The sequence below is a fragment of the Choloepus didactylus genome, chromosome X (assembly GCF_015220235.1).
Source record: "Choloepus didactylus isolate mChoDid1 chromosome X, mChoDid1.pri, whole genome shotgun sequence".
NCBI classification, from domain to species: Eukaryota; Metazoa; Chordata; class Mammalia; order Pilosa; family Megalonychidae; genus Choloepus; species Choloepus didactylus.
Window position 1 is genome coordinate 192,569,502 of NC_051334.1, and position 17,181 is coordinate 192,586,682.

The following is a 17,181-nucleotide window of genomic DNA, read 5'->3' on the forward strand; positions in this document are numbered from 1 at the left end:
ATTTCTGCTAGTCTCTAGATTCTTTTCATTCTCTTAAGTTCTTCTGCAGAGCAAATTTTTTTAATTTTAATGAAGTCAAATTAATCTTTTTTTTTTTAACAATTGTAGTTTTGGTGGCATGTCTAAGAACACTTTACCTTATCCTAGGTCAGTATTTCTTCTGTGATTTCTTCAAAAGTTTATAGTTTTAGGTTTTAACTTTATATCCATGATGGTTTTTGTATTAGATGTGCAATTTAGATTGAGGTTTTTTTGTTTTGTTTGCATGTGAACTTCCAATTTTTTCAGTGTTGTTTGGTGAAAAAGACTATCCTTTCTGCACTGAATTGCTTTTGCCCCTTTGTCAAAAATCAGTTTATTGTACTTCTGCGGGTCTATTTCTGGACTTTTTATTGTGCTTCAGCGATTGACATGTTGATCCCTTCTCCAATACCACACTGTCTTGATTACTGTAGCACTACATTAAATCTTCAAATTAGCTATTGTGGGTCCTATAATGTTCTTCTTTTTCAAAATTGTTTTGGCTATTCTAGTTCCTTTGCCTTTCCATATAAATCTTAGGGTCAGCTTGTTTGTATATCTATGAAAAATCCTGCTGGAATTTTGATTTGAATTGCAGTAATTCTATAGATCAATTTGGAGAGAATTGGACATCTTCTCTATGTTGAGTTTAGACCCTGTATATGTTTTATTAGATTTATACCTAGTATTTCATTACTTGAAGTTTTTATAAATCATATATTTTTTAAAATTTCAGTTCCCAATTGTACAAATTGCTAAAATTGCCAGTATTTAGATATACAGTTGATTTTGTGTGTTGTCCTTATATCCTGTGACCTTGGTAAACTCATTTTTTAGGTCTAGGAGTTTTTTATTTTTTTTTGTTGAATTCCTTGACATTTTCTGTGTAGACAAACACGTCATGAATAGGAACAGTTTTATTTCTTCCTTTCCAAACAACATGCCTCTTATTTCCCTTTCTTGCCTTATTGCACAGACTAGGATTTCCAATACAGTGTTGAATAGGAGAGAGTATGGGCATATTTGCCTTGTTCCCAATATTGGGGGAAAGCATTCAATTTTTCACCATTAAATATGTTGTTACCTGTAGGTATTCTGTAGATGCCCTTTATCAAGTCAAGTAAGTTCTCCTCTAGTCCTATTTTTTTCAGAGTTTTTATCATGAATGGATATTGAATTTTGTCAAATGCTCTCTCAGGGTGCCTTGAGTCTAGGCCAGGTGATAGCAGAAGAAAAATGGGAAGCTCATTCCCAGTTCTGTGGTGCTTGGAATTCTGGTCTCCTCCAGTCTGTCTGTTTACAGAACCCTCAAGCAGCTGTTCCATGTGTTCTGTCCAGGTTTTATAGCAGTATTCTGTGAAGGAGGCAGGGTGGAGTAAACAAACCGGAACCTTTTAGCATACAATATTTGAGATTCAACTATGTTGCCACTATAAGTAGTTTGTTCTTTTTATTACTAAGCAATATTCTGTTGTGTAAATATGACACAATTCATTTATCCATTCATGTGTTGATGGATATTTAGGTTATTTCTAGTTTTTACTGTTTTAAATAAAGCTGCTATGAGGAAAGCTGCCATTCTGGATGTAGCATAATGGCACATGCATTTTCAGTTTTGGTAGATAATGTCAAATTGCTCTAAAAAGTCTGTACCAGTTAATACCCTCAGTAAGAGTTTGTAAGAATGTATTTCCCGAGATCCTTGCCAACACTGGATATTTTCAATCTTTTAATTTTCTCCAATCTGATAAAAAAATATAGTCCCTCATTTCAATTTGCATTTCTCGGATTACTTGCGAAGCTGAACTTTCTCCTTTTATTGGCCACTTCTGTGAATTGCCTTTGCCCATTTTTCAAGTGGGTTGTTTTTTTCTTCCTGATCTCTAGAACTTGGGTTTTTATAAATATTAACGTTTTGTTTATTATATACATTGCAAATATTTTCTTTATCTTTTCTTTATCAACTAGGTGGCTGATGGCATCATTGACTAAAATGGTTTCTGAGAAACTGGCGTGTTATCTCTTGTTGAACAATAGTAATTAATACCTGACAGCCTCTTTCTGTTCACATTGACTGTCAAATTCAAACACTCAAAGCCAAATTCACTTTCAGAGCAACTGTATGGAAACACTTATATTGGCTGTGAGGCCCATTTCTTCACCTTACATCTTGACTGACTACTTTGATTTTTATTTTACCATTGTATTCTTTTAAACTAACTTAAAATTTTGTAGGGGTGGTAAGAGTTTGCATAGCGAAAAAGAATATTCAGCCTTTTTATCTCCGGTACTAAGCACAGGACCTACACATAGCATAGATGCTGAATAAATGTTGAATGAATGCCACCATTCTACAAAGAACCTTAAGGCAAATGTCTCAAAAAAATGGAAAGTCAGAAGAGTTTTGACCGTGCACTTCAATGATTTATCCTACAAAGAGAAATAACAAGCCTGTGTTTTGCATTTATTGTTGTCATGTTTTTTTAAACTATAGCTTGCAAACCATACTGGGTACATCAAAGTTGACTGGCAGCGAGTAGAGAAGGACATGAAGAAAGCCAAGGAGCAGCTGAAAATCCATAAGAGCAACCAGATACCTACTGAAGTCAGAAGCAAAGCTGAGGAGGTAAGACCTTTACTTTTTATGCACAGTGTGTGAAGAATGCATAAAATTGCATGTACAAAAACTGTGTGTACTAAAATATCTCAGGCTTAAAAGTGACAAAAAAACTTTTTTTTGGTAAAAAAAATCTGAAGTGAGACAAAACCTATATTGTATAGGTCAGCCTTAATTGGAATATCTTCATGTAAGAGACTTTTTTTAAAGCTAAATAATTAAAGTGTTTTGTAACTTGTCAGAGAGTGAGAATTCAAAGTGATACAAACGGTATTTGTCTATGCAAATACATGGATTGATTTTCCATTTAATTAATTCTTTTAGGAATGGGGAGCACAGTGGGGAGGAAGATAACAAGGATATAGATTTTACTGTCAGTGTGATAATTTTGAGTTATATTTTGTCTCCATTTACACATGTCTTTGAAGCGTCCATAGTTTACTTGTTCTACATGTAACTACTGACAGTGTCTAGCCCAGGGGTCAGCACATCTTCCTGTAACGGTCCAGATAGTAAATATTTTAGGCTTTGGAGGCCATCTGGTCTCTGTCGCAACTACTCAACTCTGCTATTGTAGCATTAAAGCAGCCATGGCCAATATGTGAACAAATGGACATTGCTGTGTTTTAATAAATATTTATTTACATAAATAGGCAGCAGGCCAGATTTGGTCCTTGGGCTGTAGTTAGTGATCCCGGGTCTAGTATATAAAGCCTGGCTGGCACTGGAGGGACACAAGTCCTTCCTTTTTAAAAGGATCTACTTATTTTGCTGTTTACTTCTTTATTACTTTTAGAGATACATTAAATGTCCCAAAGAAATAGCCTCTCATAAACTGAACCGGGGAGAAATTAACTAGAGAACTCAACTATGGACAGGATCAGGGCATCAGTGACTTCCATAGCTGAAACAATGGTGCTTTGCTGGTCCACTCCCTCTGGATTCACAGGGGAGAGGGAGTGACAGAGGGCAAAGGAGGAGAAGTGCTCTGTGTGCCCCTCGTGATTCTCAAGCACTGTGTGGCTAGGCACTGGAATGTAGAGGTGAATCAGAACAGCCCTTATCCTGGAGGCAGGCACAGTCCAGTACCAGTGACAGAAACAAAAACCATATAATAAAATTCAGAGGGTTGTAGTAGATGAGGACGTGGCAGAGGCAGGAAAACATCTGCACTGGCCCTGCCCTCCCCTCCCACTTCCTTCCTTCCTTCTCAGTCTCAACATTATGAGGGTTACACTTTTTTCATTTAGCTAAAACTATTTAAACATTTGTAAAAGTATCACATGATTGCTGAAGGCTTTTTTAATAATATGGGAAGTGTATACAGTAAAAAGTATAATGTTTGATTAGAGCCAACTGTTGACTCACATAGGAAAACTGTTATAAACTAACCAGAAGATTTGGAATTGGTTCATTCAACAAATATTTCTGTTCCTCTTAAAAGCCCAGCACTGTCATAGGCCCAGGTGGTACAATGGGTGGGATCTTCCTACGGAGAGCCCATGGCCTAATTTGGAAAACAGATAGTTAATAGTTAGAACCTAGGGGGTAATTCATGGTATGAGAGGGATATGTACAAGTTGCTATGTAAGCAGCTTGGAGGGACACTTAACCCAGTCTGGGGGTTTTAGGGGCACTTTGATGGGGGAGGAGACATCTAAAGGCTGAATTAGATTTAGCTAGGTGAATAGTGTAGAAGAAGAATCTGCTCTTTTAGTCAAGGGCCAGAACCTGAAGGACATGTTAAAGAATTTGGACTTGATACTAATGGGAGGCCATTGAATGATTTTAATTAGGAGCTTCTATGATCAAATGTATGCCTTAAAGAATAAATATGAGTGAGTAAGCCTGAAGGCAGGAAGATCATTTTGGAAATTGATGGTAGTCATTCACTTGGAAAACAATTTTAGGGGCCTGAACTAAGGTACTAGCAGCAAGGGTGAAAAGAAACGGCTGATATTTTGTTGGTAACATGAAAGGACTCAGACACTGACCAGAGAAGGAGGGATGAGGGACAGGGAGCCATCAGGGGTGACACCTAGGTTTCTGATTTGGGTAACTGGGTAAATGACAGTGCCACTTACCACCAATAGGTGAATGTTCTTTGAAGGAGGAGAGCAAGTTTTGGGGGAGGAGAAGGAATGAAGATGACAATTTTGGATTTTGGTAACAAGGAAGTCACTGGTGACTTTGGTGAGAACAGTTTTAGTGGGGTGGTGGAATTGAAAGCCAAACTTTAGCAAGCTGAGGAATGAGTAGGAAGTAAGAAAGTAAAAATACTAAACACAAGTAGTTGAAGTTACAGGAGATTGGAGAGGCTAAGACAAAGTGAGGTCCCTGAGAAGGTCTTAGAGAAGGGATGCTATCCACAGTACTGGGGCAGGAAGTAGCCTTAGCTATTTGGAAAGAGACTTTTACTTATTGGAAGGGAAATGGTGAGTTTTAGCACATGTACAGATTAATCTGTGTGTGGAGTAGTGGCTGAAAGACAAGGGCAAGACTGCCTGCCTTGATGGCTCCTGTCTTCTCAGAGAGTAGGATTGAAGCCATCTGACAATGAGGGGGGAACGGTTCATTAGAGAATGAAGGAAATTGACAAGGTTGAAAGAGCTGCTGTGAATTTGGGCAAAGAGAAACAGGGAAGAATGGCTAGCGCGTGTGAAGGCCCAGATGAGGTTAGTGACCATGTGTGGTACCACTTGGAAGCATTATATGACTCTTATGACTCTTTTCTTTTCCCCTGGTGGCAGATGGCAAAAGACAAAAATGTTTTTATAAAAAAAAAAAGTGCTTTTAAATTGGGAATCATGGGATCTAGTATAGTTAGAGGGAAGAGTGGAAGTAAAGGCAGGAAGTCAATGGCAAGCATACTGGTAGTGAGAAACTTGGAGGGTTAGGAGACTGATCCAAGAGATGGGGTATTAGACTGTGGAATATCAGGGGAGAAAGTTTCAGGGTGTGAGTGGCTGAAGTGGTGTGGAAATGAAGTTACTGTAATTGAGTTCAAGAAGTGATTAGACAAGAATGCTGGGTGTGTTGTCCATATTAACCCTTTCTAGGATGATGGCTGTACTTGGGAGAAAGAGGAAGTCTGAACCACTTACCAAAGTTCTCTCTGAAATGGGGAGAAGTAGCAAGTGGTTAGGAGATTGATAGAGCTCAGGCATAGGAGCCATAAAGGGTGGCCTGAGTGTATGCTCTGATCCTCAGATGAGCAGGAATTTTCATAGGAGGGTAGAAGGGAGATGAGAAGCATTGAGAACTTAAGAAAATAAGGACCTCGCCGGTTATTCATTCTCTGATGTAGTGAAGTGAGTGTGAGAATGAGAATTCATGCATATATTTGAGAGGAGGTCTTACGGGGGGTGGATGGATGGATGGATTGATTTGGGATTTGGAGGAGAAACTTCAGAGAATGAGCACCCTCCACTGGACAGGGCTGCAGGGAAAGCAAAGTCCTTAATGAGAAGGCAGGTTTTACTTATGGCAGGAAGAGAAGGTAATGGTCACTGAAGAAGTTAGGGACACAGAAGAATGCAAGGGAGGGAAGGGTGGAGAGAAAGGAAATACGGTTATTCATTCAGCAAGTTCTTTTAAACACCTACATTACTCCAGGAGTGTTCTAGGTACTTGGGATGCAGCTGTAATTGAAACAGACCAATCCAAACAAAACCAGAAGGTAGGCCTTTGGGAAGCCTACCTTCTGATGGAGGGAGATGGAAAATAAACAAGATAACTAAAATATGACATTGATTACATGGCAATAAATACTTAGGATATTCATAAAGCAGGGAAGTGGGATCAGAATTGGGGATAGGCAGTGGGTTGCTATTTTAGATATGGTGACAAGGGAAACCCTCACGTATGAATAAACCTCCCCCAAGATATGAATATCTTGTGAAAGGTTTTCAAGTAGAGAACTGAGGTGGGAGCTTGCCAGTCCTGTTTGAAGAGCAAGGAGGCCAGTGTCAGTGCAGTGAGTATGTGTGGGGGGGTGCGGATTAGTAGGAGATGAGATCAGAGAGGGAGGCAAGGCAGGAGCAGATCATGTGGGTCCTTGTAGACCACTTAAGGAATTGCGATTTAACTTTGAGTGAGATGGGGCCATTGAAGGGTATTGAGCAGGGGAGAGATGTGATGTGAGTTACATTTTAACAGGATTCCTTTGGCTGCTGGGTGGAGAACAGACAGGGAACAAGGGTGGAAGTAGGGAGACCAGTCAGGAGGCTGTTGCAAGGACACCAGATGGAGCTGTGGATGGCTTTGGACCACACAGGGGGAAGGTGGTGGGAGATAGAAAGATTCTGGGCAGATTTTGAAAGGTAAGCTAGCTGGAGTTGCTGATGGATCAAACGTGGGGTTGGAGAGATGAGGAGTAAGTAAATAGCAAAAGAGCCACAAAGGAGCCAGAGAAGGAGTAGCCATTGAGGTTGGAGCAGACCCAGTAGATGGTAGTATCCTGGGAGATAAATGAAGAAAGTGATACATGGAGGAGAAGTGATCAGTTGTATCCAGTCTTGCTGCTAAGTCAAGTAATGTGACTGAGGAGGCTGTTGGATTTAGCATTGTGGAAATCATCAGTGACTTTGACAGGAGCCATTTGGGTGGACTGGGAGGGAAAAGACCAGTGGAAGGTTCTGAGGAGACTGAAAAGAGCGAAATTAGTTTATTGAATACAACTTTATTCTTTCTCAATAACTGCCCCTTTAATGCTGTCCTTCCCTGTCCCTGGATGAAATTTCAGGCAGATCCCTTAGCTCAGTAAACCGCATTATTAAAGACAGAATGCTAGGAGTTGCCCTTGACTTCTCTCCTCCTTATCCCCCATATGGACAGTCCATCTAGTCACAAAGTTCCATCACCAAAACATCCGTTGAATTTGATCACTTTGCACCATGTGCTAGAATCACTGCCACCACCCTGTTCCAGGGACCTATTGTCTCTCACCTCCTTATCTGTCTCCTTGCTTCCCTTTTGGCTCCCTTGTAATCTTAATCTCCCCATAGCAGCCAGTGGTCATTTAAAATGAAAGTCAAATCATGACTCTCCTTAGCTCAGAATTTACTGATGACTTTCCATTGCCCTTTGGGTGTAGTAAAAACTACTTAACATAGCTTACAGGTGTGGAGATTAACATTATTAATATTGATTTAGCAAATAGTATTGATTTCTAATATTAATATCCTTAATAAATAATCTGTTGTGCTATCTTCTGTTGGCAGGTGGTATCATTTGTGAAGAAAAATGTTCTCGTGACAGGGGGATTTTTTGGAGGCTTTCTGCTTGGCATGGCATCCTAAGGAGGACGACTTCATTTGCATTGTTCCTATTTTTTGTTTTTCTTCCATCATTCATCAGAAAGTATCAGTTGTGTTTTTGCAGCCAGCAGCCTCTACACTCCGTCATAGGACACTGAGCCTCCTCCTCCCCTTCTCCTCTTCTCTCATGCCTTCCTCCCTGCAGTGGCTGGACTGAATGGTTTTCTGTAGGCATCTTTCAGTACAACTTAACTATTGGCCCTAACTTGAGCTTGATGGTGATGGAAGACACTATAGACATTACTGTACACTCCCTACTTGGCTAATTTGTAGGTCAGCAAGAATGTTTCTTTCCTCCCTATATAAGATACTTATCAGAACACATCACAAGATGGCTCACCGTGGAGGATGAATGGATCCTGAAAGGTTGTCCCAAACTGTTGGTTTGGAAAAAGAAATAGCAAGCACATAGATACCTTGTTGTTATGGGTTGCTTGGAAAGAAACTGAATACATTTGCTTTTAAGCATGAAATGTCTTGGTATATCTGTGTCTATTTTGTTCTTTACTTGGTTGGTTTTAGACTACAGAAAGAGAACTATTCATACTTGTTATTATTATCCTAACAAAAATGACAGCATGAGTGCTGTAATTGAAAAATTTGAAAATAGAATGAGCCTGTGCTGAAGGTATTGTAGTTGATGTAAAGGGGTTTAGGAAGCCAACCTACAGAAATGCATTGTGGAATGGACAGACTTAGGGAATCATTGAGGGGCATGAAGATACTGTTCACAGGATGTTTTCCTCCACACAGGATGTTCCAGTTTGCTAATTCTGCCATTATGCAAAATACCAAAAATGGATTGACTTTTATAAAGGGGATTTATTAGGTTACAAAGTTACAGTTCTAAGGCCATAAAAGTGTTCAAACTAAGGCATCAACAAGAGGATACCTTTACTGAAGAACAGCTGATGGCATATGGAAAACCTCTGTTAGCTGGGAAGGCACATGGCTGGCGTCTGCTGGTCCTTTGCTCCTGGGTTGCATTTCAAAATGGCTTTCTCCAAAATGTCTCTGGGCTTCTGTCTCTCTTAGCTTCTCTATCTCAGCTCCTGTGCATCCTTGCTTCTTTCTCCCAGGGTGTTTCTCTCTAAGCATCTGGGGGGTCCTCTTTTAGTTTCTCTGAGTCAAACTCTGGGCTTCATCTCTTAGCCTAGCATCTCCAAACATCCTTCTGCCTACGTCTCCAGGAATCAGTGTCTGTGCTGGCTCCTGAGCTCTCTTAAGTACTGCAGTGAACCAATCAAGACCCACACTGAATGGGTGGGGTCACACCTCCATGGAAATAACCCAATCAAAGGTCTCACCCACAGTTGGGTGAGTCACATCTCCATGGAAATACTCAATCAAAAGGTTCCAACCTAATCACAAGACTAATAACTCTGCCCTCACAAGATTGCATCAAAGAACATGATTTTTCTGGGGGACACAATATATCCAAACCGGCACACAGGATAATGAACTTCATGGCAGTTTCAGAAGTGATTTATTAATGGCAAAACAAGTGACTTTAGGTAGGGATGGGAAGATGCTCTCAGTTTTATATTTCATGAAAAAGGATTTAGGCTTTGAAATTTAAAGTTTTCTTTATCTCTTGTCAGCACATTAGGGGTAGCCATAGCTCCTTGTACCAATTCCAGTATTTCTTTATCCTGTTAGTATGAAATAACATTTTCTCCTTAATACAATACAATATTAGAAGGCAACATAAATTACTTTACTTGCAAAGTGTAGGAATCATCCTAGAATGAGACTCTCTGCTGCATATTTTTCTATAAAAACGTATTTTTTTTCACACCATTATGGAAACTTTAAAACATTTGTAAAACTAGAGAAAATAGTATAATGAACCCCATGTATCCATTTCCCACCTACAACAATCATCAAATTTGTTGCCATGTGGCTCTGTCCCTATGAAGATGGCAGAATGAGATGCTTTAGGGCTCTGCCCACTCCCCCCGAAGCTTTGAACAACCAACAAGAACTGGCAGAAACATCTTTCTCAATGCGCTCCAGAAAACAGTTGAAGGACTGCCGTAACAGGGTGAGTGCCAAGTCAAGAAAAAGGCTACTTAAAATGGTAGGATAAAAACAATTTTTTATAAAGTGGTAGGATGCCATGGTTCTATGGGTGCAGGTCTGTTGTACACATATTGGAAGCATGTATGTCTGACCCAATCTGGTTGTGGCCTGAGGAACTTGCCATCCTAGAACTTGCCAAGCATATAGACGGTAGCTCACAGAATGCTCTTATAGAACACTGGGAGAGTAATCAAGTGCTGACTGGGACAAGGGATTGCTGGCTGTAGGACATTGAGTGCAGCGGTGGGACTGTGAGGAAACTTTCCTAGGGAAGATGGGACATTGGTAACTGTGTAAACAAGGGAATTCCTAGGACCACATGCATATGCCCAAGACAAAATGCATGCACAGAATGGATCAGGGAGGCTCTCAACATCTTGTATGGGTAAGCCCTGAATAAGAACACTTGCCAAGGTCAATCTGAAAAGAATAGGAAATGTGTTTTCTTTTTCATAACACTAGCTGGATACAAGCTTAAAGAACAGAAGCCTCGTAAGTCTAAATTGTAGCAGCAACACCATCAAATTATCAAAATATCCAGGTTTCAACAGAAGACTACAAAACATAGAAACAATCAGGAGATGGCCCAGGCAAAGAATAAAATTAAAGCATTAGAAACCATCAATGAGGAGGACCAGACCTTGAATAACCAGACTTTTTAAAAAATGGTCTTAAATATGCTTAAAGAGCTAAAGGAAAACATGGACAAAGAACTAAAGGAAAACAATAGATGAAAACAAAGAGAATATCAATATAGAGATGGAAATTATGAAAAGGAACCAAACAGCTGAAGATCACAGTAACAGAAATTAAAAATTCCCTAGAGGAGTTCAACAGCAGAGTGGAGCTGGCTGAAGAATGAATCAGTGTACTTGAAGATAAGACAATTGAAATCAATCTGAGAAGGAAGAAAGAGTGGAGAAAAGTAAACAGAGCCAGAGGAACCTGTGGGACACTATCAAGCATACCAATATATGCATTGTGGGAGTACCAGAAAGAGAAGAGAGAAAGGGGCAGAGATAATATTCAAAGACACAATGGCTGAACACAGCCCAAATTTAACGAGAGACATGAATATACACATCCAAGACGCTCAACGAACCTCAACAGGATAAACCCAGATAGACACGTCACGGCATATTATAGTCAAACTGTCCAACACCAAAGATAGGGAAATCTGAAAGCCATGAAACCAGTCACATACAAGGGAGCCTCAATAAGACTAAGTGCCAAATTCTCATCAATAACCATGGAGGCAAGAAGGCAGAGGGATGACGTATTTAAAGTGCTGAAAGCGAAAAAGTGCCAACCAAGAATTCTGTATCTGGCAAAACTATCTTTCAAAAATGAGGGAGAGAGTCAGACATTCCCAGATAAACAAAAGCTGAAGTTTGTCACCACTAGACTGGCCCTATAAGAGATGCTGAAGAGAGCTCTGTAAGTTGAAAGGAAAGGACAATAGATCAAAGCCGCATAAAGAAATAAAGATCTCTAGTAAGGGTAATTACACAGGTAAATATAAATGCCAATACTATTGTGTTTTTGGTTTGTCACCCCACATTTTACTTCCTACAGGATCTAAAAGTAAAATGCAATGATAAATCAGTTTTGGACTCAATGTATAAATGTTATTTGTGACAATTACATAAAGATGGGAGGACAGAGGGGTGTAGAAACATAGTTTGTGTAGGCTGTTGAAGCTATTGCAAAGGTATATCAGAGCGAACAAGATTGTTACAAATTTAGCATGTTAAATTTAAGCCCCAGAGTATAACTACAAAGAAATTATCAGAATATGCAAGTTCATAGAGACAGAAATTAGAGTACAGGTTGCTAGGAGCAGAGGGGAGGGGAAATGGGGAATTAATGCAAAATGAGTTGTAGGGTTTCTGTTTGGGAAGATGGGAAAGTTTTAATAGTGGAAGGTGGTGAGGATTCCTCAACATAGTGAATGTGATAATCGCACTGAATCATATGTGTGGGAGTGGTTAAGTTGGGAAAGTTTATGTTGTATATATGTTCTCACAATAAAAAAAAAAAAGGCAAGTTCAACTAAAGAGACAATGACAATTAAATGCAGTATGTGATGTGGGACAGGATCTAACAAGGGAGGAGAAAAAGGCCCAAAAGGACATTATTAAAAATTGGAATACAGACTGTAAACTTTATATCATTGTTAAGTTTCTTGAACTTGGTAACTGCATTTAAGGTGGATGATACATAAGTGAATGTCCTTGTTCCTAAGAAATGTACATGGCAGTATTAAGTGTACAAGGAATATGATGTATTCAGCCTATACCCAAGAGTTCAAAAAATGGATTGATAGATAAATGGATAGATAGATGGACTGATAGGTTGATGGATATATAGGTGGAATGATACGGCAAATGTGGCAAAATATTAAAATTGGTGGATCTGGGTACCTGGGGAGAAGGGTATATTGCAGTTCTGTGTATGGGGTGTGTATTTTTGCGTGTGTGTGTGTCTTATTTTTGTAACTGTTCTGTAAGTTTGAAAGCATTTCAAAATAAAAAGATTTAAAAATTTTAAAAAAATTATAGCCATGCATGTTTTATCAGTTATTTTTAGACAAATTATCATTTCTCATATTTCAGTATATATCTCTAAAATGTATCTTTAAAAATCAAATATCATGCCTATTATCACCTTCCAAATTTAACATAATTCCTTAATATCATCAAATACCCAGTATTCAAAATTTCCCTCATTGTTTCTGTGTTGCTTTACATTTGGCGAATCTACATCAGGTCCACAGTGTGTTTGGATTATATGCTTCTTCAAGTCTCTTTAAATCTCATAGCTTCTCTTTTAAAAAGTTTTTAAAAAATTATTAGAGTAAGTTGTAGGTTTACAGAAAAACCATGAAGATAATACAGAATTCCCTAATAACTCTCCTTACATGCACAGTTTTACCTTTTAACACTTTTTAAAATTCAATTTTATTGAGATTGTTCACATATGATACAATCATCCAAAGTGTACAATCAGTTGTTCACGGTACCATTATATAGTTGTGCATTCATCAAAATTTTTTTTTCAATTTTTAGAACATTTTCATTACTCCAGAAAAGAAATAAAAAGAAAAAAGAAAATGCAAATCCTCACATACCCCTAACCTCGCCCCACCCCGTCCACTATTGACTCTTAGTATTGGTATTGTACATTTGTTAGTGTTGATGAAAGAATGTTAAAATACTAACTGTAGTACATAGTTTGCAAAGGTATATTTTTCCCTATATACCCCTTTATTATTAACTACTAGTTATGGTGTCATACATTTGTTCTAGTTCATGAAAGAGATTTCTAATATTTGCACAGTTAATCACAGACATTGTCCACCACAAGATTCACTGTTTTATACATTCCCATATTTTAACCTCCAACTTTCCTTCTGGTGACATACGTGGCTCTCAGCTTCCCCATTCCACCACCTTCACACACCATTCAGCACTGTTAGTTATTCTCACAATAACGTGCTACCATCACCTCTATCCACTTGCAAACACTTGACTTCAACCTAGTTGAACATTCTGCTCATAATAAGCAACCGCTGCCCAATTTTTAGCCTTGTTCTATATCCGGGTAACTGATATTTCATGTCTATGAGTTTACATACTATAATTAGTTCACATCAGTGAGACCATACAATATTTGCCCTTTTGTGTCTGACTTATTTCACTCAATATAATGCCCTCAAGGTTTCTTCATCAACCCATTTTTTAAGACAGTTTTGTTCACACACCATACATTCTGTCCTAAATAAACAATCAATGGTTCCTTGTATAGTCACGTAATTATGTATTCACCACCATCACCACTATCTATATAAGGACATTTCTATTTTTTCCACAAAGAAACAGGAAGAGTCAAAGAAGGTGGAGATACAAAAGAAAAAGAAAAAGATGACAGCTAAAAAGCAACAAAAGGAAAGATAGAGTTAAAGTATAATAAAAGAGTCAGACAACATCATTCATTGATTATTTCCTCTATTATTGCTTCTGTCCCTTTTCCCTTCTCTTCTTCTGGGACACCCATGACACATGCATTCCTGCACTTCATGTTGTCATTCAGTTCCCTGAGTCATTGCTCATATTTTTCCATTCTTTTCCCTATCTGTTCTTTTGTGTGTAGGATTTCAGGGGTCTTGTTCTCCAGTTCCTGAATGTTTTCTTCTGCCTCTTGAAATCTGCTGTTGTATGTCTCCATTGTGTTTTTCATCTCTTGTGTTGTGTCTTTCATTTCCATAGATTCTGCCAGTTGTTTTTTCAAACTTTCAATTTCTACCTTATGTTCACCCAGTGTTTTCTTTATATCCTTCATCTCTTTTGCCATATCTTCCCTAAACTTGACTTGGTTTTTGAATTGATTTAGCATATTTATTTGAAAATCTTTAATTGTTTCATTAAAGTGAAACAATATCTCAACTGTATCTCATTTGAGGTATAAGTTTGTTCCTTTGACTGGGCCATATCTTCGTTTTTCCTAGTGTGATTTGTAGTTTTCGGTTTTTTTGGCATCTGCTTTCCTTGATTAGCCCAATCAGATTTTCCCAGACCGGAACAGGCTCAGGTCTCAGGAGGGGATTATATTCAGTGTCAGGTTTCCCTGAGGGTGTGTCTTAGAACATTGGCAGACTTCCCTGTGAGGTCTCTAGCCACTGTGCTTTTCCTAACCTGCCCAGCAGGTGGTGCCTGTCAGCCTGTCACTTCCCACTGGTGTAAAGAGGTGTGGTCCCTTTAATTTTCTCAGCTTAAATTGTTTCTGTTCTGGCTGTTTTCCCCCAGGCTCTGGGGTCTGAGTTCTGAAGGGAAGGCCGGCACTAGAGCTGGGCCCCACCTCCTTCCCCTTAGGGAAGATACACTCCCTAGGGAATTATCTTCTGCACTTGAATTGCTCCTTTGTCTCTCTGACTCTGTTATTCCACCCCTGTCTGGGTCAGAGTGCTGCGAACTGAAAATGGCTGAGGCTCTCTCCACTGAGCCCTCAGGTTGAGAGAGAGAAAAAGGGAAAGAAAGTCCACTTTCAGAGCCAGTCCATGGCCCTCCAGTTTCACCCATTGTCCAGAGATAGCACCCAGTCTTCTGGGCTCCCTTTCCTGGAACACAGGCATTTTCTAGCTTTCTAAGGTTCACCATCTCTAAAAACCTCTGTATTTTGTTTGTTTTGTTTGCTTTTCCATCAGCCCTACCTCCTCTCCACTGGGATTGAACTCAGGGTACTTTGCTGCTTGTTAAGGATTTGTCTATGTTTGTAGCTTGTATTCAGCAGTCCACATTTGTTAATTAAAACCCCAGCTGGAGCTGGCCTGAGCTATATTTGCTTGCTGGGAGAGTGCTGCTTTCGACCACAGCAAGGTTTTGCAGCTCAGCCTGCTGTGGGGGGGTGGGGGGGGGTGGGGCTCGCAGCATGGTTCTGCAGTTTTTACTTAAAATTTTATGCTGCAGTCTCAGCCACTCCACCCATTCCAGGTTGGTGTATGAAGTGTGGAGAGTCACGGTTGTCCTCCAGCTGTTATTCCAGATCATTTACTAGTTGTTCCTGGTTGTTTATTAGTTGCTCCAGGGGACTAACTAAATTTCACACCCCTCTCTGCCACCATCTTGCCCCATCTCCCCCTTTTAACACTTTGCATTATTGTGGTATCTGTTATAATTGATAAAGTAATATTAACATCATTACTATTAACTAGCCCATAACTTACATTAAGGTCCATTGTGTTGTACAGTCCTATGGGTATTTTTTTTATTTTATTCTGTTAACATATATACAATCTAAAATGTTTCCTTTTAGCCATATTCAAACATGACTCAGTAGTGTTAATTACATTCACAGTATAGTCCTAGTATCACACCATCCATTACCAAAACTTTTCCGTCACCACAAACAGCTCTGTAACAATTAAGCATTAATCCCCCATTCCCTACCCCCACCTCAAATCCTGATAACATATATTCTGGTTTCTGACTCTGAATTTCCTTATTGTAATTATTTCATATCAGTGAGATCATATATGTCCTTTTGTGTCTGGCTTATTTTGCTCAACATGATGTCTTCAAGGTTCATCCATGTTGTCCCATATATCAGTACTTTGTTCCTTTTAATGGCTGAATAATACTCCATTGTATGTATATACCACATTTTGTTTATCCATTCATCAGTTCTGAATATTGTGCACATATTTTCTTGAGCTCCAGTGTTCAGTTCTTTTGGGTATATACCTGGATGTGGAATTGCCATGTCATGATAATTCTAAACTTTCTGAGGAACTGCCAAACTGTTTTCCACAGTGGATGTATAATTTTACATTTCCACTAACAATGAATGAGTATTCCTACTTCTCCACATCCTCTCCAACACTTGTAATGTTACATTTTTTGAAATAACCATTCTAGTGGGTATAAGATGGTATCTCATGGTTTTGATTTGCATTTCCCTAATGGCTAATGATGTTGAGCATCTTTTCATGTGCTTATTGGCTATTCGTATATCTTTGGAGAAATATCTATCCAAGAATTTTGCCCATTTATTATTGGGTTGGTTGCTGTTGAGTTCTATGAATTTATATATATATATATATATCTTCTGGATATTAAACACTTATTGGATATGTGGTTTCCAAATATTTTCTCCCATTCAGTAGGTTGTCATTTTACTTTCCTGATGAAGTCCTTTGATGCACAAAAGCTCTTATCTCAATTGATGCATCAAAGGCATTTGAAAAATCCAGCATCCTTTCTTGAGAAAAACACTTAGAAAGATGATAGAAACAGAAGGGAACTTTCTCAACATTACAAAGGACAATATGAAAAACCACAGTTAACATTGTACTCAACAACGAGAGACTGAAAGCTTTCCTGGTGAGATCTGGAACAAGACAAGGATGCCCACTGTCACCACTGCTATTCAACATTGTGCTGGAAGTTCTAGCCAGAGCAGTTAGGCAAGAAAAAGACATAAAAGGCATCCAAATTGGAAAGAAGGAAGTAAAACTTTTACAGGTGACATGATCCTATATATAGAAAGTCCCCAAAAATCTACAACAAAGCTTCTAGAGCTAATAAATGAGTTTAGCAAAGTGGCGGGATACAAGATCAACATGCAAAAATCAGTGGTGTTTCTATA

At 38.9% G+C, this 17,181-nt stretch overlaps 1 protein-coding gene across 1 annotated transcript in view; it reads left to right on the forward strand.

Moving 5' to 3' along the window:
- FUNDC2 (FUN14 domain containing 2) overlaps nucleotides 1-8,429 on the forward strand; it is a 57,963-nt gene extending 49,534 nt beyond the window's left edge. Inside the window, exons 4-5 of the mRNA XM_037822039.1 lie at nucleotides 2,516-2,647; nucleotides 7,861-8,429. Of these exons, the coding sequence (XP_037677967.1) occupies nucleotides 2,516-2,647; nucleotides 7,861-7,938 (210 nt within the window). The 3' untranslated portion in view covers nucleotides 7,939-8,429. The remainder of the gene's footprint in view (nucleotides 1-2,515; nucleotides 2,648-7,860) is intronic.
- Nucleotides 8,430-17,181: the final 8,752 nt, after the last annotated feature.